Raw genomic sequence first — 23,697 nt, 5'->3', positions numbered from 1 at the left:
GGCAAAACCTAAAACATTTACTGTCTGCTCTTTCACAGGAAAAGTTTGCTGACCTCTGAAACTATGGGATGTTCAGAGGCTGTATAAAATATATACATTTAGCTTATGAAGCTACAATCTTAAGAAAAATGAAGTAAAGAGTATATTTAGATCTACTCCAGCTTTTTAAAAAAAAAAGTTGCAGAATACTGTTAAGAAAAATTAACTAAAACTTGGAATAAAGACAAAGAGTGTAACAGGGCCTTCCAAAGTCATACTGGGGCATTGTTTCACAAGCCCACCCAAGAATTAATTACTCATAGAACTGTACATTTGTTTGATTTTTTTAATTTAGATATTATCCCAGAGAGATGCACATTTCTATCTGGTTGGGAAATAACCTCAAAATTAGTTTTTATTGCCCTGTAGGACATCAACCAATTTTGGATCTAACCTAGTCACATTCTAACATTCTTCTTTAAATGCATATCAATATCTAGCTCCTCAAGATGTGTTACTACCTTACTGAGGGGGAACACGTTCACTCATGAGTTAATACATCTTAGTTATGCATTTATTCTTTATTTAGATATCGTGTTTTTAACTTTTTGAAAAGCATACTTTGACAACACATACAGTGGGATTTTATTTTTTTAATTCTGCATGTAGATGTACATGTAGGTGTATGAAGTTACATCAAGAAGGGACCCAAAAGATGCCCACTCACCAAACTGCTGAAGGGGTTATGTCTGTAGGAGTGGAGGTGGAGGCAGGAGACTGTTACATTTTCCCCTGTATGCTTGTGTATGATGCAAATCTTTGACAAGAACGTATTCATACACTACTTGGATTTTTTTGAATAGCATTGAGGTAGGAGCCCTAATATATGAAAGTCCATTTGCATTCAAATGAGAACTAAAGGGCAATTGTTTCAACAGTGTGACCAAGACTGGGCATTAGGGCACCAGGCAGCACCCCTTTAATGTGTTAAGCTGGGGGTCTGAGGGTCTGATGTGATTAATGACATGGGGCAGCAATAACTGGTGGGGTCAGGCTCTTACCTTACCACCTTGAGGCAGGAGACTTCAGGTTTTGGCCTGACCTGGGACTTAACTTCTGAGGCAGGAGGCAATGGGGCTGGCCAAATTCAACATCAATTCTTCTTCTACTTAGTTCCTGGAAGCATGCATGTTTTCTCACTTATTTTGTTGACAATCCTGAATTCTCACCTCCTTTGTCGTGTGCAGAGGGAATGTTTCCTTCTTGGCTTCTAACTGCCCCTGCACTTTTCACATTCTCGGGCAGAACTGGATCTTAGTGTCAGTACTGATTCCCTCACTCATTAGTTGTAAAAACTTGAGCTGGCAATCCCTCTCTGTGCCTCAGACTCACGTAGAAAATAGGATTTGTGCCACCAGTCCCAGCTTTCTCATGGGATTCCTGGAATGGTAGAGGTGATGGGTGTGAAAATGCTGAGGGCTGGAAGGTAGCAGAGAGGGAGAGCTGCCAGCATCATGTGCTGGAAGAACACCTGGGGAGATGGAAAAGCCTGTTGCTCTCCAGGCCACACCCAGGAGGGTACAGGGAAGGTCCTAGGACAGCTATCCCTTCCCTTAGTTCCTCCCATTAGGGTTTAGAACAAATACTTGGAGCCTGTGATCCAGCCCAGGCCTGCCCTCACCTGGTTATGCCCTCCAGTTACACCGAAGAGGTTTTATTAGGAGAGATGACACTAATCTCTCATCTAAGACTTGCTGTGGACCTGCCACATGCCCCTGCACTCTTCTGAGCCCCAGGTCTTCATCTATAGAATGTGTCCACACCACCTCCTGTGTGGAACTGTTGAGAGGACTCGGTGAGAAGATTCGCACAAGAGCACAGAGGCTGTGGGCTGGGATGGTGAGGAACACTGTCCCTCCTGCAACATGATATGCCCCACTGCTCTGCACCTTTAGCTCACCACCCCTCCACAATTCAGGGCTGCCCTGGCCACCCATGAAACATTCCTGTATTGGTTGGAATCAGCCTGTGTTCTAGAATCTTGTCCCCTATAATGTCCTCAATTCTAGAATCCTACTGTTATTCCAGACTGTGTATTCTAGAACCAGAGGGGTCGGCTGATTTTCCTGGCAGTGTCTGCTTGTTCAAGCTCTGCCGGCTGACCTGAATCTGTGCTACTGCCGGGATGCGGTGGAGGGACCGCCTGGCCGTGTTCTTCTTCCCCCAGGGCATGATTCTCACCATGGCTGCATTGATGCTCTTCTTCATACACCTGAGCATCTTTGCCAGCGATGTGCACAACTTCTACGTCACTCACAACTATGACCGCATGAGCTTCCGCTACACAGTTGTCCTGATGGTAGGCCAGAGCAGGGGCTCAAGGGCTGTTCAAGGGGGGCCAAGGGGCTGATGGAAACCCCACTGTTGTGTCAGGGGGCCACTCTCCCACTGGATGGGGTCTACAGTTCTCCAAGGTGATCAGCATCTGCTGGGCCGCCATGGGGTCACTCTATGCAGAGATGACAGATGACAAGTTTCTTCGATGCTTTTCCCTGACCATCCTGAGTGAGTAGGGGAGGGGCTGTATTCTGGGGGAGGGGAGCTTTGGAACCCTAAGACGCAGCAAGGAGGGGGCAGGGAAGGCTGACAGGGGCTCTCTCCTCTGCCCAGTACTCAACGGAGCCATGTTCTTCAACCGCCTGTCTCTGGAATTTCTGGCCATCCAGTACCGGGAGGAGAACCACTGAGGCCTGGGAACCAGGCTGAGAAGGGGAAGGAAAAGGCTGCTTCAGGTGTTTTAATAAAGTCTGTCATTTATTTCCACCTGACAGTTCCTTTGTTGGGTGGGGGGTCGGGGGGGGAAGGCTGGAGAACCAGGGGAAGCAGATCAAGACAAACGCTTGAACTGCAGGGACCCCAGGCCAAGCCTGCAGCCACCCTGGTGGACTTGGCTTTGGGCCTGGGATCTTAGTGTCTCAGGCTTGAGGGAAAGGAGCAGAGAAGGGCCCCAGACTTCCCCCCTTGCTTAAGCCCCAAGTCCTAGACTGGACCAGCCATAAGCAAGGGCTCAGGAGGGACCCACACGGATGTGAGGGTTCATGAGCGGGTCCAGGTTGGGATCACTGTCAGCTGCGGCCCGGCCCAGGCGAGACATGAGGGCAAGGAGGGCCAGGAAGCCCAGCAGCCCCAGCAGCAGCAGCAGCCCCGCCCGCTGGAGCAGGGTCAGCGGCCGCTTACGAGACCCAGCCCGGCTCCTGGGGGGATGAGGGGAAAGTCAGGTCAGGCCTCCAGTCCCCAGTGGCCCCAGCTATGGAGCGCATCTTCTGGCCCCCACGCCACCATCCCTGAGTGGTGTGTGCTGTGAGGATGGCTGCCCCTGCACCTGCCCACTACAAGGGGGACTGTGCAGCTCAACTCAGCTGAGGCCACAGCTGTGTTCTCAGAACTGGAATGTGTCAGGCATAAAGAGAGTCAAAGATTGGGTGGTGTCAGAGCAGGAAGGGGCCTCAAAGAGCCTGAGTCCAAACCTCACGTGTAGCAGGCAAAGAAACAGCCTGGAGAGGGGCAGACCCAAGACTTCTACTGCCAAGCCAAGGCCTCTGTGCATAGCCCAACACCAGGTCCCATTACCACCCAGAACAAGCCCCTTTGGTCATGAAATCGTCCTACCAGGGCCTCTGGCTCTCACTTCCTCTCCTCCCCCTTCCTGACATCCTGCCCTACCTGACTCCACGTACCTGAGCAGCTGGGCCAGCCAGCCCAGGGCAGGCCGGCGACGGTACTTGTCATCATCACAGTCCCCATGGAGGCCCGATGCCCGGTCATCATCCCGCGTGTCATACACCTTCCTTGGGGCTGAGGCTGCAAGAACAGAGCCACCAACATCCACAGGGTCAGGAAAACTGGCCCAAGGGGTAGGGGTAGGGGGTGCGGGAGATCCTGGCCCTTCTCAGCCTGACTCCACACAAACCAGCCTACTCCTGTTCCATCCCCTTTTGGCCTGGAGCAGCTCTGGCTCACCGTGAGTCAAAGGCTCAGGACTGCCCATGTGGATCACCGTGTGCTGCTCAGGCCGGCTCGGGGAAGTAGGAGGCCGGGGAACTTGGCTGTAGAAGGTCGGGTCAGCAGAAGTGCTGGCTACTGCCTCCTGTTCGGGGCTCCCACTGGCTGTGGTGGGAAGAGAGCTGTCAGCAGCGCAGGGAGATGAGGGCTGAAACAGCAGGGGTAGACCACCACTTACCATTAAAGCTGGACCAGTCGGAGAAGTCGGAAGTGTTTAGGGGCTCGGGCTCTGGGCTCACCACCTCATCAATCTAGAGGAAGGAACCTATGTCACCAGCCTGTCCAGTGCTGTCCCCACCCACCTGTCTGGCTCAGGTAGGACCCAGGGCAGACACACTCTCACCATAGGAAGGCCCAGTCCTGCCCGGGCCCAGTTGACCGTGGCCAGCTTCTCTCTCAGTGCAGAGGCCACAGGGCCAGCCAGGTTGGCTGGAGGGAAGATGGGACCACTGCAGCTGGGGCACTGGTAGCCAGCAGGTGCTGTGTTTCGGGGTAGCTGGGAGGCACGTTCATTGAGGCAGGCCCAGTGGAAGAGATCTTTGGGCCCATGAAATAGTGGAGGAGAGGCATGAAAAAAAAGACATTTAGGACCCCTAGCCAAGCAACAGCCCCCAACCCACTGCAGAGATATATGCACATGCATGCGTAAGCCCAAGGCCTTCTCCTTCCCATCCTTACCCCAGGTCCACTTCATCAGTATTTCCTAAGACTTTGGCCTTCCTTGTCACCGCTATCTGACTAAGTCAAGGCAGATGCTGCCAAGCTCCCCAGCACACTAGGGGGTGGGGATGGGTGGGAAGCAGATGCCACCTACACTTTCCATGAGTCCTCTCTGGACCTGCACTCATCACAAGCTCACTGGGCTAACAACTAATCAACAACCGTTTCAGAAAAGGTTCCTAGATGTATACATGGGCACACGTATGCATGTACACATCCATGGGCACAGACAGACATGTTTTCATATACACAAAGTCCAACACAAAGGCCATCCCCTGTATCCAAACTTACAGGCACACTAACTCTCGTATACACATCTATACACCCACGTGTCCTAACATTCAATTACCCTCACCCATGAATTCTCCTGCAACCCCACAACACACCGTGCTCATATGCTCACATTCAACATTTACCCATTCACTTATCCACACTGCTAATGAACACACTAATACTTATGTAAAGACACAATACATACTAAACTCATACACAGATATACACACACTCACAATGAGAAACACGTATGTGGAGCTCACTCTTTTACACTAGTTCCTTTAAAAAGTGGAGCTAAATCTCTTACATCAGAATCAAGGTTGTGACACATGCATCTGCTGACTTCTTTTAGCTGACATTACTGTGGGAACCTCAGTTCCTCTTTGTTTAATCTTGGAATCAGAAATGGATCCTGAATGGCTGAAAGCCCCCTGCTTTCAGCTCATTGATGGCACGGCCAGCTACTGCGCATAGCCACAACCACACCCACAAGCCTGGCTCTCACTCAACCCTCGAGATTGGCAGGGAAGAAGCTAAGAGCTTTAAGTTTTAAGGAAAGACACTAACACTTAGGGAAAATGACTTGCTTGAGCTCACACTAAAGGTAAGTAACCTAGCTGGACCAGAATCTGGGACTTCAGCCTCCCAGGCTTGAGGGTCCCACTGTCCTGCTGCTTAGGGAGGGCCTGGAAACTGGTCATACTGAGCCTGTCCTGATGCCCCCAAAGTGCCCAGGCCTCACCATAACAGACGAGGCGGGTGGTCTCCCGCGTGGCCAGGGGTATGTTGCATAGGCGGCAATTGGGGTTGTAGTCGCTATCTTGGAGCCACTGCAGATAGGACTGGACGATGCACTAGAATGGGAGAAAGAGGTCACAAACTGGAGCAAGAGCTTCACAGCCCATCTCCCCAAGGCCCAGATATCTCTTTTTCTCTCAACCCATTAGAGATTCATCCTTCCGTTTGACCAATCAATGAACATTTATTGAACACATACTGTGTGTGTGCCTGACTGTCTTAAGGATTGGGGATATAGCAATTGAACAAAATTAAGCCCTTGACCTCGTGGAGCTTCCATTCTAGAGCCAGGCTGTTATGAATTTGGAGGAAGTCAATGCCACCTGCCCACCCACTGCCCTGCTCAGTCGCTCCCCTGAACACTCACCTTGGCGTGATTGGCTACTAGGCAGTGCTCGCAGACGTTGACCCGGTGTTCGAAGCAGAATAGGTTGGTCACCTTCCTCTTGGGGCACTTGCAAAGCCCCATAGTCGACCCTGAGGAGAGGGTCTGAGTTGGTAGGGAGCCAGGTTCTGGTGGCTGCCACTACGCACTACTCAGCCCAGTTCGTTTCCACTCTTAACTGCCCTAAACACCTTTCGTTTTCTCCCCAACCCCAAATTCCTGCCTACCGTACCTCTTCATTCGGAACCACGCCCCCTGAATAAATCCCGCCTCCGGAGACCCCACATTCCTCCAGTACCCTACCCCCGGCCAGGCCCCTCCATCAGTCCCTCCGATACCACCGGCCCCGCCCCCAAGGGGGCCCCTCCTGAGCCCCACCCCTTCCAAGCCCCGCCCCCACTTTCTCCACACACCCCACTCTCTCCACACACCCAACTCTCCGTATTACTAATCCGAGGCGGCACCGGCCCCACGGGCGCGAGGGCTGGTGCGAGGTGCGGAAGGTCAGACCGCGCTCAGCCGAGCTCTCGCTCAGCTCACTCCAGCTCAGAACGCTCCGATTATCCCTCCGCTGCCACGTCTCTTCCGGGTGCAGCGCGCACTGATGACGCCAGCGCGCCACTGGTCCCGCCCCTGTAGACGCTAGACGTGGAGGCGGCTGAAGAAGGGGTGATGAGAGCTCGGCGGCCCTCCCGCTCTACGTCACTTCCGCTTCCTCTCGGGCAAGGCGGGTAATTCGAACGTTTGCCCTTCGGGTTGGCGCGAGCCCCGGCAGCTGCGGCGGCGGCGGCGGCGGCGGCGGCGGCGAGCGAGACCAAGGCTAGACATGTCCGAGAGGCGAACGCGGTCCGGAGGGGCCGCCCAGTGCTCCGGTGAGCAGAGGGCGCGCGGGAGGGATGGGGTTGAACCGTTTGAGGGACGCTGTCCTGTGAGGAAGGCCCTCCCCTCACTACACTAGGAGGCTTGTCCCCTCCACTGGGAAGGCGCCCCCAAAGGGCCTGTTAGGGACCTTCTCTCGCTCTCTCCAGAACCTGTTCTCTAGACTCTGAGGTCCAGAGTGCTCCCCTACCTCGTAAGTTTTTCTCCTTCCAGAGCCCAAGGCCCCAACTCCCACTCAGTCTTTGCGGAGGTCCCAGCGGAAATCAGGCTCTGATCTCCCAAGCACCCTCCCGGAAATCTGGCCTAAGGTGAGCCCTGCGTTCCTCAGTTCCTCCTGCCCATGGGGTCCCTGGACTAATATAGAGCTCATGTTCACCCCTTTTCTCCAGGCACCCCAAGAGGCTCCAATCAGAAAGCCCATCGTCTTGAAGAAGATCGTGGCACATACTGTAGAGGTGAGGGCTGAGAGAGGGGTTGTAGGTGGGGAGCCAAAATTGGGGGCCAGCTCTGTGTTTAATTGGTGTTGTCTCCGCAGACCCCATCTGTTCAGTCGCCTCGAAGGAGCCCCAGGGTAAGTTCATTTTCATCTGCTTAGTTGATGGGAATCCAGGGCACTCTAGAGCTGGGGCGGGACATAATGGCTACTTACATCTACCCAGGGAGCTGTTTTTGTTGTATTTTGAAATAATTTGCCTTTGGACACCTGCATGTACTGCCTGTCTTGCTTGCTTCCTGCAGATTTAGTACATTTAGCTATTGATGTCCTAGTATTCCCTGCTGTTTTTCTTTGAAAGTTGAGCTGTGTCTTAATTACTCTTTCTTCTTTCTGGTCTATTATTTTAGTTTTTACTTATGGAATTGCAGTGTTCTTAACTGTTAGCAGAAGTTACTAAGGATGTTTCATTGACAAGATCTGTGCCTGAAGCTATAATGAAAGAGAAGATATAATGAATGCCTTTGAAGAGCTCATGGGGCTTACAGTCAAATGAGGAGAAAGACGAATAAGTGATAACAACCTAGTGTGCTGAGAACTGTAATAAGGAGACTACTAGATGCTGTGGAGGCACCTAACCCAGACCAGATGGCTCAGGGAATATTTCACAGAAGAAGTATTTAAACTGAATCTTTAAAGGCAGGCTGTGTTTGCAGAGTCCACAAGGAAAAGCCCAAGGTTTGGGAACAGCAGCTTGTTTGGTGTGTCTGCAGCAGACCTTGTCAGGGCAAGGGAGTGTGCTGAGCCAGACCAGATCCTGATGAGGCATGAAAGCCACGCTTAGGAGTTTGGACTTCATCCTTGGTTCTGTGGGCAGCTTTGGAGAGCCTTAAGCAAGGTAGTGACTGAGGCAAGCTTGGATGTTTTAGAAAGATCCCTCTTGGGTCTGGGTGGAGGATGTGTTGGAGAAAGCCTCTTGGGGACCCCAAAACCAGGTACGAGGACTTGAAAGGAATCCTGAAGTGAGATGGTGGGAGCCCGGAGTAAGGTAAAGGCAGAGTGCTGCTCCTCACCCCATCACACAGGACTTAGCTCAAAGAACACCTCCTAGAAACATTCCGGATATAGTTCTCCACAGGCTTGATGAATAGCAGAGAGTATTTTGTTTGCATGTTTGTTGTCTTGAGGACAGGGACTTCTGCCTCCCCTGTGGTGGCCACTCTTTCTTGGCTGAATGATTGTTTGATGAAATAATAAGCCAAAAAGCTGCGTGCTTGGCTGTAGGGGAAGAAGTAGTTGGGTGACACCCAACTACTTTTGTTCAGCATCCCTTTTACTAGGTTAAGAGTAATAGGGCAGATTTCTCAGAGCCTGTAGCCAGATGTCTCTCTTAATAACCAATACAATTCTATTAGACCACAATAGAGGTCACTGAATTTATCCCACTTCTCACCTTGTCTTGGCTGTCAGAAAGCTCAGTGCCAAGTTTGTGTAAGTTAATCCGGTGAGCATCTGTTGAATACCTGCTCCTTGCAGGGCCCTACTGAAGGTGCTGGGCGTAGGCGAGAACCAGACAGATGAAGCGCACGTTCTGATTGGGGTGACAGTCAACCAGTGAGCAGCCAAAATCAGGTAGTGATGGTTGCTGTCCAGGAAAGAGGTCATTGTGACGGAGGGTAACAAGCAGAGGTGAAGGGGGGCTGGTCTCTACTCCAAGGTGAGGGATGGCCTCCCTGAGGGAACAGTATTTGAACTGAGATTAGACTTAAGAGGAGCCAGTACATGGACCTCTTAGTACGCATGTCAGATTAAGCACTTTCCTGTTCATAACCTTGCCATGGCTCCCTGGGTCTCAGAGCAAGGGTCTCCCCTTACAGTGGCCTACCAAAACGCCTTAGAACATGCCCATTACCTCCCAAACCACCTTCAGTTCCTCTTCTCACTTTAGCCACACTGGCCTTCCTGTTCCTTGACAGTGACTGTCATAGTTGCACCTCAGGACCTTTGTACCTTCTGTTTGCTCTGCCTAGAACATTTCTTCTCCAGATGACTTATTCCCTCACCTCCTTCAAGTCATAGCTCAGATGCTACCTCAGTGGGGCCTACATTGATGTATACCTGCTTAAAATTCCAAACCACCCCCAAGTATGCTCTAGGCTCCTGTTTTTCTCCAAAAGAGAACTTAGCATCTCTAACGGACAACATGATTTCTATTGCCTCTTTTCCCTGCTAGAGTGGAAGCTCCACGAAGACAGGGGTTCTCTCTGTTTTTTTCCCTGCTGTACTCCCAGTGCCCAGGACAGGGCCTGGCAGGTGACCCATACGTACTTACTGACTGGATGGAGATTTTAGGAAAATCATCTCCAGCTGTGTGGCAAATGGACCGGAGCAGGAAGGGGCAGGGAGGAGGGTATTGAAAGGGTCTAGAGGACAGGTGATGGGGGCTTGCTCCAGTGACGGATGGTTAGGGTTCAGTCACATTTTGGGGACAGACCTGATAGCGTCGGGGATGGTGGCCAGTCTTCTTGTGTCACAACAGTGGACTCAGAAGCCATGACTGACTGGTCTCTTCCCCTCCCCACATCTGTCTCAGTGCCTAACTTGTCTCCACTTTCCCTTTTAAAAGTGTCCTGTGGGTCTGTCTTTCTGCCCTACATCTCCTTGGGCCTTTCTGAGAGTAACACAGCTAGGTAACAGGGAGGCATTCTCTCTTCCATCTTGGTACAGATTGCTTTTCTCTTGGAGAAAGAAAACAACCCTTCCAGCAAGAAGCCTGCAAGGGAAGACCTCTTCCAGACATGCAGCGTCCCTGTCACCCCCACCCCCACTCCTGTGCTCTGCTCTATTAGTGTTGAGTCCAACTCCGGAGAAGGAGACCTGGACGCCAGAGACTTGGAAATGTCGAAGAAAGTCAGGCGATCCTATAGCCGTCTGGAGACTCTTGGCTCTGCCTCCACCTCCACCCCTGGCCGCCGGTCCTGCTTTGGCTTTGAGGGGCTGCTGGCGGCAGAAGACTTGGCTGGAGTCTCACCGGTGGTGTGTTCAAAGTTAACCGAGGTCCCCAGGGTCCCTGCGAAGCCCTGGGCCCCAGACATGACTCTTCCTGGAATCTCCCCGCCGGTCATAAAAGAGAAGCGAAAGAAGAAGAAGGTGCCTGAAATCTTGGTGAGTGAGGGGCAGGGCCTTCCTCTGCGGACACGCCAGACACACCAGACACTCACAGGGCCGGGGCTCAGCTCTGGTTTTTATGAGGGAAAGGCAGCGCCTGCAGACCATAGGTGGAGACATTCCAGCCAACATGCCCCCTTCCCCACTCACCTGCCCCCCATTTCTCTTCCCCCAGAAATCGGAGCTGGATGAGTGGGCCGCGGCCATGAATGCTGAGTTTGAAGCTGCTGAGCAGTTTGATCTCCTGGTTGAATGAGATGAGATGGGGATGCACCTGGCCAGACTCTTCTCCTCCCCCTGTACATAGTCCCCTCTACCTGTGGAGAAGACTCTCAGGGTCCCCTCCCCTGGCCTTGTTACCCACCACCGTGCTGTTGCTGCACAGGAGGCCTGTCCTCCTCCCAGGGCTTGTGTGGTAGCCACAGCCGTCTCAGCTTCAGGAAAGGGGGCCCGGCCTGCCTGGCCCAGCCATGCACTGGTGTCCTTTCTGTAGTCGGTGACCCACTACCCTCTCCTCCCTGCCTCCCAGAGTATCCCAGTTGGTTTCCAGTTGGGCCACAGACTAGGGAGTCAGAATCACTGGCCCAGCCCGAGGAGGTTAAAGGGCGGGGGGTTGTGGGTGAGAGAGCACCTCCGCCCTTGTTGGGAAACATGGCTGCTCTGCACCAGCTCCACCAGAAACGAATGCCGAGGGCCACAGCCAGCCTTGCCCTTTCTCTTCTGAGTTGCCTTCTGTTCCCTGTCATGATCCTCTCAAGGTATCAAGGCTTGGGTTTCCTCATAGATTCTGTGGCTGGTCTAGGAGGACATGTCCCCATGGATTGCAAACAGTCTATCTGAGGGAGAAGCTGGACATTCAGTCTATAGGGTCTTAGGTTTTGAAGGATAGAGGGAAGCCTTGGCTGGGTCTCAAACGTAAATGTTTACTGCAGAGAAGCTGTGTTTTATAGTCTGTTCTGCTGTTGAGGTGTTCGGTTAAATGCCAGGCTGATGGGGCACTGGCTGCTTGGGGCAAAGAAGGTGTCTCCAGATGCCACTGAACCTGAGGCTCAGGGCACTGGGACTGGAGGCCCGCAGGGGGCCGGGAAGGGGTACGCTCCTGTCACTTATACCTGTTTTTTTTTTTTAACAAAATAAAGTGTACAGAGTCTACTCAGCTATAGAAGAATAACTTAGGGTTTGGATGGTCTTGATGGTGATCTAGCATTTTGCAGCTACACTTGTAAATTTCTAAGAAGCTTTTCTCGCGTGCCAGAAAGGGGCTGTGGTTAATAGCAGTTTTAGCTTTCAGCTTCCTTAGTGTCCTCTCACACGAGGACATTGCCCTGAGGTAGGTGCTCAGAGTTGAATGGGGCAGAGCGGTGGTCGTTCTCTGGGGAACCCTGCTCCCCTACCCTCTGCTTCTTGTTCCTCAATGTTGTTAAAAAGTGAGCCTTCAAAGGCTTCCCAGCCACAGCTTCCGCCAGAGCCCAGGCCATTGTGCCTTTTGACATTTACAGGTTCGTGGACGTGGAGGCTAAGAGGAGTGTAGAGGGGCTGGTGGACAGCAGAGAACATCAGGGAAAATAAGCGCTTCCTCGGTTAGGGCACCTGAAATGCTTGGGCCTGATGGCACTAATTAAACTCTTTGCAAGGCTGAAGGGTCCCAGGCTACCTGTTGAACGCTTCGTGCTTTGTCAAATCCTGCAAGCAAGCCCGTTTACCAGGGTGGGCCCAGATGCCTTTGGGCTGTCCTCACCAGCTGGCAGGACAACTCCCAGGAAACAGTCCTGTAGAACTGGAAGTCACCAAATGATGTTGGGTTGATTTCATTATCACAAACTTCTCTCTGTCCCTGAAAAAGTAAGAATGGAGTTTAAGAGAAAACAGGTTTCTTTTTTAAATTAAAAAAGAAAACCTGATTAAAGAATTATTGCCTGTTCAGAGAGTGTTTCTTTTGTTGGGTCAAAGGCAGAGCTGATGGTGTGGGGCCCAAGAGCCACACTTTCTTTTGGCTGTGTCACCAGGCTTGTCCCTTTGTACCGAGGGCTGCCAGCCTGACCTCCAGAAGCCCTGCAGTAGGTCACTCCCACCTGTCCAGTCACTGTACCCACTCCAAGGCAGGGCTGGAGGAAAGAAGTCGGGGCTGGGGTGAGGCTGCTAAGAGCTTTGCTCAGTACCTGGAAACCAATCTGCACACCACCCCAATTCCAGCCCTTGCTCCCCGGCCCCGTCTCCCTGTCAGACTCCTGCTAAGGGACCGATGTTTCACACGGGCCCAACCTGGATGCTCCCCAGCACTGAGTGCAGAACCCCTGGGGAGCTAGTCAGAGGTGCAGATTCCCAGGAATTCTCTTCCTCTCCCTCGCATCCTCTATGCTTGTCCTTGCCTCCTAGTCCTTAGAGCAGATCAAGGTCTTTAAATTCTCCCTAAGCCTCCCCACCTTTACCTCCTTCCCTTACCCAGAGGAGAGGGGGCTCCTCTTTTCAAGACCAAGCTTTCCATTTTGGCTTTTGATCCAGTTCTCATCTCTGAGATGCCTCTTTCTCCTACAAGTCTTAAACAGGCTTATGTTCATTTAATTGTTGAAAACAACCACCTTAATCCTAATCCAAAAAAAATCTTATCCAGCATGTTTTCATCTACTGCTATTAATGTCTTTCAAGATTAACCCCTTTGAAATAATGTCCAAAGGTTCTCTGCTTCCTTTCAATTTACTCTGGGTGCCCTCATCACTCCATTTACTGCTTGGACAAAAGTAACCAGCGGCCCCCCTAATGACCAATGCTACAGACTCAGGCCTCTGCAGCCTGGGCTGAGAACACGCTTCTTGGGGCCGTAGTACTGGTGGCCCCTCTTTCTTGGCTTCCCCTGAAATACCAGCACACCCACGTTCAGTCCTGGATCCTCTTTTCAATCTCCTTGCTCTTTGTGGGTCACCTCCTTGCTCAAGACTTGCTAGTCTCTATCTCCAAACCATACCTCTCTCCTGAGCTTCAAACCAGAATCTAGGACTGTCTTTTAGAACTGTATCCCACCCCAGAAGTCATCTCAAATTCAGCTCATCCACCAGCTTGCCTCTTCCTGTGCTCCCTCTGCCATTATCACCACCACCAGCTGACCCAGTCCCACCACCCAGGGACCTGGGGTCATATGCACCTCTACCCTCTCTCTCACCCCATTCTGTCAGCCCCAACCTCCTCCACATCCCTCCATCCCTGAGGCCACTGGACAGTTGCCCTGGCCTCCTAACGAGTCTCCTTCCCTTTAATCTCTCACCTCTTCAAACTCCACAACACTGCGGCCCGAATGAGTTTTCTAAGAAAGTATGATGCTGTTTATCCCCTGCTTAACACTGATACTGTTCCACTTCTGAGTATAATACCCAAAAGAATTGAAAGCAGGGTCTCAAGATACTCGTACACCCATGTTCATAGCAGCATTCACAATGGCCAGAAGGTGGAAACAACACAAACATCCATCAGTGAATGAGTGGATAAACATAATGCAGTATAAGGTACAACAGAATATTATTCAGCCCTCAAAAGGGATGATTTTCTGATACAAGCTACATGGATAAACCTTGAAAACATGCTTAGTGAAATGAGCCAGACACAAAAAGACAAATATTGTACAACTCTTGTTTATATGAGATACCTAGAACTGTCGAATTCACAAAGACAGACAGGATGGTGGTTGCCAGGGGCTGGGGGAATGGGGAGTTACTATTTAATGGGGACAATTTCAGTTTGGGAAGATGAAGAAGTTCTGGACGTGGATGATGGTGATGGTTGTGCAGCGATGTTGAGTCTGCTCAATGCCACTGAACTGTACAGTTAAAATGGTAAATGTCATGTATTTTACCATAGTAAGTTTTAAAAAACAACCCTTTGGCAACTTTACATTGTCCATGCAGTGGTGTGATGCACAGTTATGGGGTTTTGGTGGCCCAGAGTCCTAACATCTACAAATGGGCTGACTGCAGACCCTGCTTCCTCCTGTGGGCATGAGGAGGCCACACTTGCTCCCTCTGACCCCAGCAACCAAGGCACAGGCATCTGACCTGAGCTCAGCCGATCAGATTTTGCACGAGGACCTGGAAAGAGGGAAGAACAACTGAAGATCCAGCAAGGTGGTAGCCTCACATGTCCAGCAGCCCCAGGCTTCTGGTATCCAGTGTGGAGATGGCAGAACGCTACAGTTTGCTTCTGTGGCAGCGTCCTCATGTGGTCCTGGTGGCCAGCGTCCCACACTTACTGCCCTTTGAGTCTGTTCTTTCTCTGAATTTTGCAACTCCCAAGTGTCTTTCTAGTAAACTCCTTTTCTGCTCAAATTAGCCAATATGGTTTTCTCTTGTTTGCAACCAGGATCCCTGCTGGTCCAGACTGCTTGGCAGGCCTCGTGAGGACTCCAGGGTGAGGCTGGTGGCCATGCCTCCAGTCTTGAGGCCCACAGAACCCTGAGCTGCTGCAAGGTCCACACCTCCAGGCCTTTGCTCAGTCTTTCCTCCCTGCCTGTTCCGTCTGCAGAGGCAGCATGATGGGCAAGAGCACAGATTCCAGAGGTCAATGGGGTTTGGATACTGGTGCTGCCAGTTTCTAGATGTCTGACCCCAGGCAAGTTATTTGTTTCTCTGTGCCTCCGTTTCCTTATCTGTAAAATGGAAACAATAATAGGACAAATTTAGCGAGGAGGGTATAGCTCAAGTGGTAGAGCGCATGCCTAGCGTGCACAAGGTCCTGGGTTCAATCCCCAGTACCTCCTCTAAAAAAAAAATAAACATAATTACCTCCCCCCCTCAAAAACAAACAAACAAAAAAAGCAATTAAAAAAAATAATAGGACAAATTTCCCCCACTATCTAAAAGTAGAGCATTCTTGTCAAACCTTTGTAGGCCAAAATGGTGTAAAGCAAAAAGCACATATCTTGCTAACGGACGCACAAAGTAAATGGAGATGAAGCACAGATGCTCACTTGATACTGAGATGCTGAGTGCAGTTGCTGGTGGAGGAGTCTGGCGGGACCACTGTGGCTGCTTCTATACCAGCGTGCTGCAGAACCAACAACTGAACGCTATTTTCACTTTTTACCTTTTTTCCTAGGTCAGATAAACAATGAATTTTTGTTTAGCATAAGCATGTCCCAAATCCAATAAACAGTGAGTATTTTTGTAGTACACATATGTCCCATGCAATATTTGGGATGTGTTTAAACTAAAGCAAATCTCATTGTTTATCTGGCATTCAAATTGAACCAGGCATCCTGTGTTTCATTTGGCAACCTTGCATGGTACACTGCACATGGAGCACAGACAGACCGTGTGAGGTCTGCTTTGGTGGTGTGACAGCGTCTCATGTGCGCCTTGCCCGATATTAAGATAGTGTAGACCCTTTCTTGCACAGCAGTTGTATGTGCTTCTCTCCTTCATTCCCAAGACCTTGGGCTTCTGCCCCCAGTCTCTTCCTCCCATCCATCTTCCCAGCTACGGCCCCAACAACCCACATGGAGAAACAACCAAAGGTCTCCCTTGCCTCCTTGTCACCTGGGAACCACAGCCCAGGCCTGCTCAGCTTGGATCTCAGTGGGAGCACCCCACACCTGAACATGCCAAGCCAATCAGCACCATCCTGCCCAAACCATTCCCTCTTCTGGATTCCCCTTCTTCCTTCTCTGGCCAGGATACCTGACTTGTTGAAGATTGAGTAGTCCCTTCTTGGTGGAGTCTTTCTGGAGCTCCTAAGCCAAGTGGCTCTCTCATCTTGCTGCCAGAGCTTTCTCTGCAAGTGTCTGTATTGGCACATCTCCCAGCACTGGTCACCTGTGACCATCCCCGTACCCCATTCACTACAGAGTGGACTGTATTCTATTACGTTCATAAGTCACTGTTTACTTACTTTTTCTTATATTTGGGCCCTTTAGGCCGGTTCCAGTTTTTCTTCTTGGTGTGAATCATCTGCTGTGGATCTCTGGGTGAATTATTTTTACTACCTTTGGAGTTGTTTCTTTAGCCCTAGTTTCCAAAGCAAAGTTAACAGGACAAAGTTCTGGCTAGTTTTGTAGACCTTGCTATATGTTGCCGCATCCCTCTGGGACAGATCAAAGCCAGTGACAGAGCTCCCAGCTTCTGAGAATCGGTTCCACCCTGAAGCTCAGTGCGTGCCCAGGGTGACAGGCCCTCTGCAGGGCACTGCAGGCCACGGAGATTCTGCTTATGTCACATGGACAGGAACCATGATATTTTTAAGTTATCTGGAAAGGTTCAATGTGATGCAGAGAGCACACTGCATACAATTCCTGCCGCAACCCACAGGGCTGTCAGAAGCCCAGGTGGAGCTCAGTGTGAAGAAGGACACATCTGAGGTCACTATTTGTTCTCTAATTGGATTGCCGTCCATCGTTTGGCCAGCAAATGGACAAGATTCTGAAAAATCTCACAGTGCAAAATGATAACAATTTCATCTATTGACTTAAGACTTTCTGTGACTTGTGGAGAAGCTTCTATTTCAAGCCTGCTCGGTGGAACATCTTATACCACCTGGTAGAGACAGAAGCATCCTCAGGCTCAGCCCAGCTCTGGCTCCTCTGCAGACCTGCCCAAGGGGGTCCTGGGGAGGCGCTGCCTTGGCTCAGCAGAGAAAAGAGTGACCAGGTTCAGATTGCAAAGTGGGGAGGGAATGGGAGAAGGGTGAACTGTATAGGTAAGAGTACAGCAGAGGGGACGGCTGGGACGGTGCTGGGAAGTGAAGCTCATGGCCCAGTATGAGCAGGGGCTTATTCAAGGACGGCGGAATATTAGGTGGGTTAGAAACAAGGGTGTCCACAAGTTGAGGGTCTTGAATGGCACACTCTTTGCTTCTCAATGTACAATTGATAGATGACTTCTACACCAAAAATTGGAGAGATTCTCTACTTTCTTATAAGTTTCTCTAGGATTCCTTTAAATAGTGCCAACCCAGCCCTCCCAGACCCCAACCCCACCTCCTTGCATCTCTGGGGGTTCGTTTACCAAATATCACTAGCAGGTAGCTTTGGTAGGGTTGCCAGGTAAAATACAGGATACCCAGTGAAATTTGAATTTAGATGAAAAATAAATACTTTTTAAAGTATAAGTCTATCCTGTGCAATGTTTGGGATCGACTTATGCTAAAAAGTGATTCACTGTTTACCTGAAATTCTAATTTCTCTGGGTGTCCTATATTTTGTTTGCTAAATCTGATAGCCCTAACTTTAAGCCCCCCAGGCACTGGGGAGATGGGTGGCAGCCCAGGTTCAAAGGGCTGGTTTACTGCACAGAGCTGGTGGTGGAGATTCTCGAGGCTGGAGGCTGCCCCAGGAAAACCAGAGGCTAGAAAGGGGAGGCCAATGGGACGGGGGATGTGGCTCATCAACCAAGTTTCTATCTCCCTCAGTCTCCCAGGGGCGGACGAAGGGCCCACTCCAAGCCTGAGGAGAAGCCCGTGCGGCAGCCTGTTGAGAAGCAGAAGCCAGAAGACCCTCAGGTCTCTAGGGAGCCAGGCACAGAGGTAACAGGAAGCCCCAGGACCTCCCAAGGCAGAGGGCCAGGATGGCAGGAGGGCTGGAGAAATTCTTCTTCTGCCTGGATGGAGATCTGAACCCCCAGCCATTGCACCCCACCATCTTGCTATTGGGTGTGGGAGGACCCAGCTCCTGGGCAGCCAGCCTCATGCCCCTTCAGTCACCACGACACCCTCTCTGCCAAAGCCACCTTCTTCAGATTCTTCAGAGCAAAAGCTGGGCCTCCAAGAGGAAGCCACCATCACGTTCCTGTTTACACTCCTGAGCACAGCAGAGCCCACCAAAGACCCTGAAGAGTAAGGCTGTGTGTGCATGTGTGAGGGTGTGAAGAGGAATGGGGCACAGAGTGCTTCTCCCTGACCATCACCATTCAGACCTGGGCTAGGACTCAGCCCTGGGGTGTGCAGGGACATGGCTAAGATAGGACTGAGGAAGCCTCAACCTCGGGCTGGGTCCCTGCTCTGCCCACCCTACCCCTGCCCCAGTCTCTAGACTGGTCCAACCCTCATTGCCCACCCACCCCAGGGACTTGGAGAGCCAGGCGTGCCGGTTCCTGGATAAGGAAGACTGGGGCCCCCAGCGGACCTCGAAGGAAATGAGCCATTTGCAGAATATTTGCCAGAGGTGAGCTGGGCAGGAGCAGGTGGGGACAGGTAGGAGGGGGAATGAGGACAGGTAGGGTGGAGCTCTGTGGAGGTCAAGGACTGGGGCTTGACAGCTGTGGGTTTGCACCTTCACTCAGCCTTGGTCTTCCCCTCCTTCCCTTGCCTTCTGTCTGTTCTACTCTGGATGACGTCCTTGCTGGCCAATCAGTCCCTTCCCTCCCCAGCATCGGTGTCCTTGTATGTGAGCAGGAATGGAGGCCACAGCTCTTTCCCATCAGTGCGCCCACCTGCCTGGATAGCGGGCCGTCTATAGGCTGCCTAGAAGGGACCCCATCTTTAATTGTCCAAGAACCTGAGGGGTAGTTTGGTCTGTGGGGAAGTGGCAGGGAGGGTCTGTTCTCCGCATGTCAGACTCTGGACATTAGGTCTGCACAATCCCATGGTCGCTTGCCTGTCTGAGGCAATACTAGGGTCAGATCTCCACCTGGTGACAGAGGTCTTGGGATGGGGGGGGTGTGACATCATTCCCCAAAGGCTGCACATGGCTCCCATGGCCATGGAGCTGTGTGGTTGGCACTTCCATTCATCCACAGCTGACCCAGCCGCTCCGGCAGGGCTAGTTCCACACAGTTCCACACGGAAACCACCCAGAACCTGTCACAGCCCCCACTGAAGCCCAGAGGGGTGGGGTGGCCAGCCCTATAGGCTGCCTTAGAGGATTCCTATCCAAGCATATGCGATGAAGTCACCTGCTCTTCTCTGGCTAAAGAAGAAGAAAAGCACAGTTCGGCTCTGTGCGGTCCCCTGCTGCGGGTCACGTGGGGAGATCAATTCCCTCCCTGCCTGTGGCTTCCCCAGAGCCAGCCTGAGCTCTTGGTGAAACCCTGGGCTCCTGGCTGGTGCCAGATCCTGCAGCTCATGCAAGAGCTGTGTGTTGGGGGTGGGGGTGAGGGCTGACTAGGACAAGCTCCTGGGGGCTGAGCAGAGGGTCTCTTTTTCAACTCTAGGCTTCGGGAGTCCCTGAGTACCATCCAAGCAGACAACCTGGCCCTGGGGGAGAAGCTGCAAGACCTGGTGAGAGCCTCAGTCTAGGACCCTCTTCTTCACTGTGCCTCCTCCCTGTCTCCTGGACCAGCTCCTGTGCTGGCAGTCCTGCCTGAGGTTGGCTACTCACCTCTGGCCCCTGCAACCCTTTTTTCCAGCCTAACTCTTTGTACGAGAGCCTGAAGGAGGAAGCAAAGGCCATCCTAGATGGAGAGAGGGCCATCCAGGAGGAAGGGAAGGACACCCAGGAGGGAGCCCAGGCCTTCCAAGAGGGGGCGCTGTTCCAGGTACACAGACCTCCACCCAGGGGTGCATGGGGCGAGAGGACAGCATGCCCAGCCACTGACTCGGCTCCCCTTGCCTGCAGCTGCCCAGTTCCCAGAAGGATGAGCTGGCCATCCTGTAGCCTGATGCTCCCCACAACCACGGAAACCAGTGGCAGCCCTGGCTGGGCCCGAGGCTGGAGACAGGTGGCCTCCTCAGGAAGCCATTCCATCCTAGCAGCTATGCTCTAGGTCCCAGCAGTAAACGTCTCTGCAGCTGAGCCATGGCTCCCCTGCCTGTCTGTGGGCCCTGGGACTCGGGTGGAGCAGCTTGGTCCCTAGGCCATCCTCTGACATCGCCCTACCTCCCTTAGTTTGCTGGCCCTGAGCTTCCCCCACCCCAGAGGAGATTCCTGGTCTGGCTGGTTATCAGCCTCAAGATCAATGTCTCTGTGATAAGTGCTGGGTTGGGACTGGAAGGGGGCCGCACCCTCCCCTGGGGAGGTTGGAAGCATCGGGTCTAATTCCAAAGGGCAGAAGACTAGGGAGGGGCCAGAAGAGCCACTTCCCACCTTGTGAACTTGGATGAGTCTTCCCCTTTGTTAGTCAAGTCGTGGGGTGGGTAATGAGAGCTCCCCTGGAGCCCAACACTCAACATGCTTCAGGCCTGAAGATGCATCTGGAATTTTAATTCCCACCCCCACCTCCAGCGACGGCCTCCTAGGGCCTCCCTTGAGACCTGCCCCTCTTCACCAATGGGGTTTTCCCTATCCTAAGCCACAGAGCCTCCCCCAACCCCGCTCGTAGGCCCAAGTGTCCAGCTGTAGTCACTGTGCCCTGGCCACCAATAGGCTCTCAGGACTTGTGCCCATCAGCCTTGCTGCCCTCAGACCCTGTCCAGCCCTGGGGAGCCTTTCTAGACATCCCATGATTCCTGATGTAACGAGACAGAGACAGAGACATACACATACACAGAGAATGTTTAAGTAGAATATTCAAAAACTTAGAAATAATTCCCATATAACTAGACATGCAGCATGCTTTAGACTTTTTTTTAAACTCCCTAATGAGGGGGATGACAGAGCCAGTTTAAAGGGGATACAAGAAACTCACACACACACACACACACACACACGTATATAGTCAGGGGGGAGGAAGAAGGAATTCTGAAATAAGATTGCTAAATCAGATACAAAATTGGTCAATATCCTATAGAGCAATTTTTTTCCAAAGACCCAAAACCCCTAGGGTGTATTGTTTACTGGGTAGAATCCTCTGTCATGGAAGAACTGTGCCCATCTTTCTGCTTTATACCCACTACAGGGGAACACTAGCCAAGGGGATGGAAATTCAGGTTTGTGGTCCCTCCTCAGACCTGGTCTGACTTATACCGGATCTGCGGGGTCCTGCCCAGGCCAAAAACTGATGACAGACTTGATTAGTGAAAGTTTGATTTGGTCACAGCTTTAGGCTGCACTGACCTTGGACTGAGCAGCCCTCCTGTCCTAAGACTCCACCCTCCCCGACTCCAGGTTCCCAGGCATCCCCTACCACCCGCTTCCTGATCGGTTCTTGCCCAGTGGCCTAGCTAACCGGTGACCCAGCTGTACAAATAGCCATCTTGCCATTTTCCTGAAGGGAATTATCTGATAGAGAGATTGAGGGGAATAGTTGTCTCCACAGCTAAATGGTTAAATCAATTTAACCACTTAAGGACTCCTATCAATAAGATACAGTCACTACATGGTCCCATTTGGTAGGTGGCAGTTTTAATAAGCAAAGGATTATCTTGGGCGCTGAAAGACAGTAGTTCTCTGCATCCACTTGCCAGAATAATAAAATTTATATAGAGGCCTTAACTGAGTTCAGTCACGTATTCAGTCCAGATGGTCCCAACACCACCTTACTCTCTCAAGGCCATGTCCTTAAAACAGCTCCTAGGGTGGAGCATACATTCTGAAGGCAGGGGAGGGGGTGAGGAACCCCCAGTTGCCCGGGTGAGCTAGCAGGTCAACTGGTGGTCACACCCTCTCAGTGCCCTCCTCCAGCAGTGTATAACTAATGCACTTCATATAAACTCATAGGAGCTGAAGCTTCATAGAAGTGGAATTCTACAGTATGTTATCTTTTGTGTCTGTCTTCGTTTGTTCATCTTTATGTCTGTGACAGTCATCCATGTTGCTACAGGTAAGAGCATGTAAAAGTAGTCTGTTCTTTTTATTGCTGTTTAAATATTCCACCATTTATTTAAGAAACAAAACAAACAAAAAAAAACCTTCCTTTAAAAAGCCTCCAGCTTCCCAGCCTAGGAAAGCAAGCACATGTGCTACATCCACACTGCGCAGCTACAGGGAATGGAGAGGCGACAGGCCCCCAGTTATCAGCCACAAAAGTGCTGCCGGATGTCCCAAGGCATCCTGGCCACAGCCCAGCAGCCGGGGACCCCAGCTTCGCCCTGAGCTTAGTTCCTGTCACCACTCCTGTTGACTCTGCACAGTCAGGAAGGCCTTTTGAAGGGACAGTCCTGCAGCAAAGCTGTGTGGGTCCCAGGGCATTACCAGGTCTTTTAATTCACAGACACACACACACGCACATGCACACTCACATTTCCCCCAGAACTACTAGTCAAAGCAGAACACCGTGTCAGTCACCAGCTGTGCCCAGATCTTCCAGGCCCGCATGTCCTCAAGGCGCTGGGACTGGGGTGGCAGACCAACCTCTTGTGTCCCCATGGTCCCATCTCTCTTGTGAGGGACAGAATGGGACGCCTCTCTCTTGGCTAGTGAGTCGTGGTACAACCTCAGGTTTGAGGTGGCCCATTTCCCTGCATTCTAACCCAGCTTCACCACGAGCCAGCTTCTGTGACCTTAACCAAGGAACTGGACACGCTTCTTCATCTGTAAAATGGGGTTGATCACAGCGCTCACCTCAGAGGCTCTTGGGGGGACTGATGATGTAGTGTGAGCCTGGCCAGTTGTCAGCGTTCAGGGATTGGTAGCGATTATTGGCTGACCTGTGTATCTACCCACATCTTGGACTGGCTTCAGGGGAAGCAAGTTGGGGTACCTCCACTCCCAGCAGGCTCCCCACTCCTGCCCAGCCTAAAAGATCTGCCACTCCTGCCTGAGAGGGTGGCCGAATCCTGCAGCCGGCAGCGTCACCCTCCCTCCCGGGGCATCATCCTTCAGAAACAGCCTGCTCTGGTGGTCTGTTAGATCCCACTGCCCCGTCTCATGAGGGCACCTGCGCTGTGCAGGCCCCGCCCAAGGCTGGCACAGCAATCTTGCTGAGGCTTGTTCCGATAGGGGCTGTTTCTCAGGGATTCTGTGCCCACCTTTTGTGTCCCTTGTGGTGGCCCCAGACACTCCTTAATACCAGACACCAGAGTTGAGGAGCTGTGCTCTTTCAGGTCAGTTTTTCATCTATTCTGCAAATATTTCTTGAGTGCCTCCTCTATACCAGGCACTGTTCCAGGCTCTGAAGATTCAGTGGGGAATAAAAGAAGGATCCAGGCCCTGGGAGAACTCGCATTCTACAAGGGGAGACAGGAGATAATTAAAAGTCAGATGGTG

The 23,697-nt window shown here is 51.7% G+C and overlaps 3 protein-coding genes across 7 annotated transcripts; 2 read left to right on the top strand and 1 right to left on the bottom strand.

The window, feature by feature from the left end:
• Positions 1-2,086: 2,086 nt before the first annotated feature.
• On the top strand, positions 2,087-2,950 carry TMEM262 (transmembrane protein 262). 2 transcript variants are annotated; one of them, XM_031690884.2, is made up of 3 exons: positions 2,087-2,338; positions 2,445-2,544; positions 2,650-2,802. In XM_031690884.2, the coding sequence occupies exons 1-3, from the start codon at positions 2,165-2,167 to the stop codon at positions 2,724-2,726; spliced, it is 351 nt and encodes a 116-aa protein (XP_031546744.1). In that variant the 5' UTR covers positions 2,087-2,164; the 3' UTR covers positions 2,727-2,802. The 2 variants fall into 2 exon arrangements, with proteins under 2 accessions (XP_031546744.1, XP_072826366.1); XM_072970265.1 differs by having other exon boundaries at positions 2,091-2,338; positions 2,445-2,512; positions 2,650-2,950.
• ZFPL1 (zinc finger protein like 1) lies at positions 2,771-6,833 on the bottom strand. 2 transcript variants are annotated; one of them, XM_006216687.3, is made up of 8 exons: positions 6,649-6,833; positions 6,200-6,309; positions 5,777-5,888; positions 4,385-4,578; positions 4,220-4,292; positions 4,000-4,146; positions 3,717-3,840; positions 2,771-3,233 (listed from the first exon to the last, which is right to left on the bottom strand). In XM_006216687.3, the coding sequence occupies exons 2-8, from the start codon at positions 6,299-6,301 to the stop codon at positions 3,047-3,049; spliced, it is 939 nt and encodes a 312-aa protein (XP_006216749.2). In that variant the 5' UTR covers positions 6,302-6,309; positions 6,649-6,833; the 3' UTR covers positions 2,771-3,046. The 2 variants fall into 2 exon arrangements, with proteins under 2 accessions (XP_006216749.2, XP_072826365.1); XM_072970264.1 differs by lacking the exon at positions 4,000-4,146.
• An 85-nt stretch (positions 6,834-6,918) lies between these two features.
• CDCA5 (cell division cycle associated 5) lies at positions 6,919-20,406 on the top strand. 3 transcript variants are annotated; one of them, XM_072970261.1, is made up of 11 exons: positions 6,921-7,089; positions 7,310-7,404; positions 7,486-7,551; positions 7,632-7,667; positions 10,257-10,694; positions 18,087-18,200; positions 18,400-18,509; positions 18,739-18,837; positions 19,826-19,892; positions 20,021-20,149; positions 20,230-20,406. In XM_072970261.1, the coding sequence occupies exons 1-11, from the start codon at positions 7,044-7,046 to the stop codon at positions 20,266-20,268; spliced, it is 1,239 nt and encodes a 412-aa protein (XP_072826362.1). In that variant the 5' UTR covers positions 6,921-7,043; the 3' UTR covers positions 20,269-20,406. The 3 variants fall into 3 exon arrangements, with proteins under 3 accessions (XP_006216747.1, XP_072826363.1, XP_072826362.1); XM_072970262.1 differs by lacking the exon at positions 7,632-7,667 and having other exon boundaries at positions 6,920-7,089; XM_006216685.4 differs by lacking the exons at positions 18,087-18,200; positions 18,400-18,509; positions 18,739-18,837; ... (1 more) ...; positions 20,021-20,149; positions 20,230-20,406 and adding an exon at positions 10,873-12,620 and having other exon boundaries at positions 6,919-7,089.
• Positions 20,407-23,697: the final 3,291 nt, after the last annotated feature.

This window comes from Vicugna pacos, chromosome 10 (genome assembly GCF_048564905.1).
Source record: "Vicugna pacos chromosome 10, VicPac4, whole genome shotgun sequence".
In the NCBI taxonomy this organism is placed as follows: Eukaryota; Metazoa; Chordata; class Mammalia; order Artiodactyla; family Camelidae; genus Vicugna; species Vicugna pacos.
This window is presented reverse-complemented; position numbering and strand designations above follow the sequence as displayed.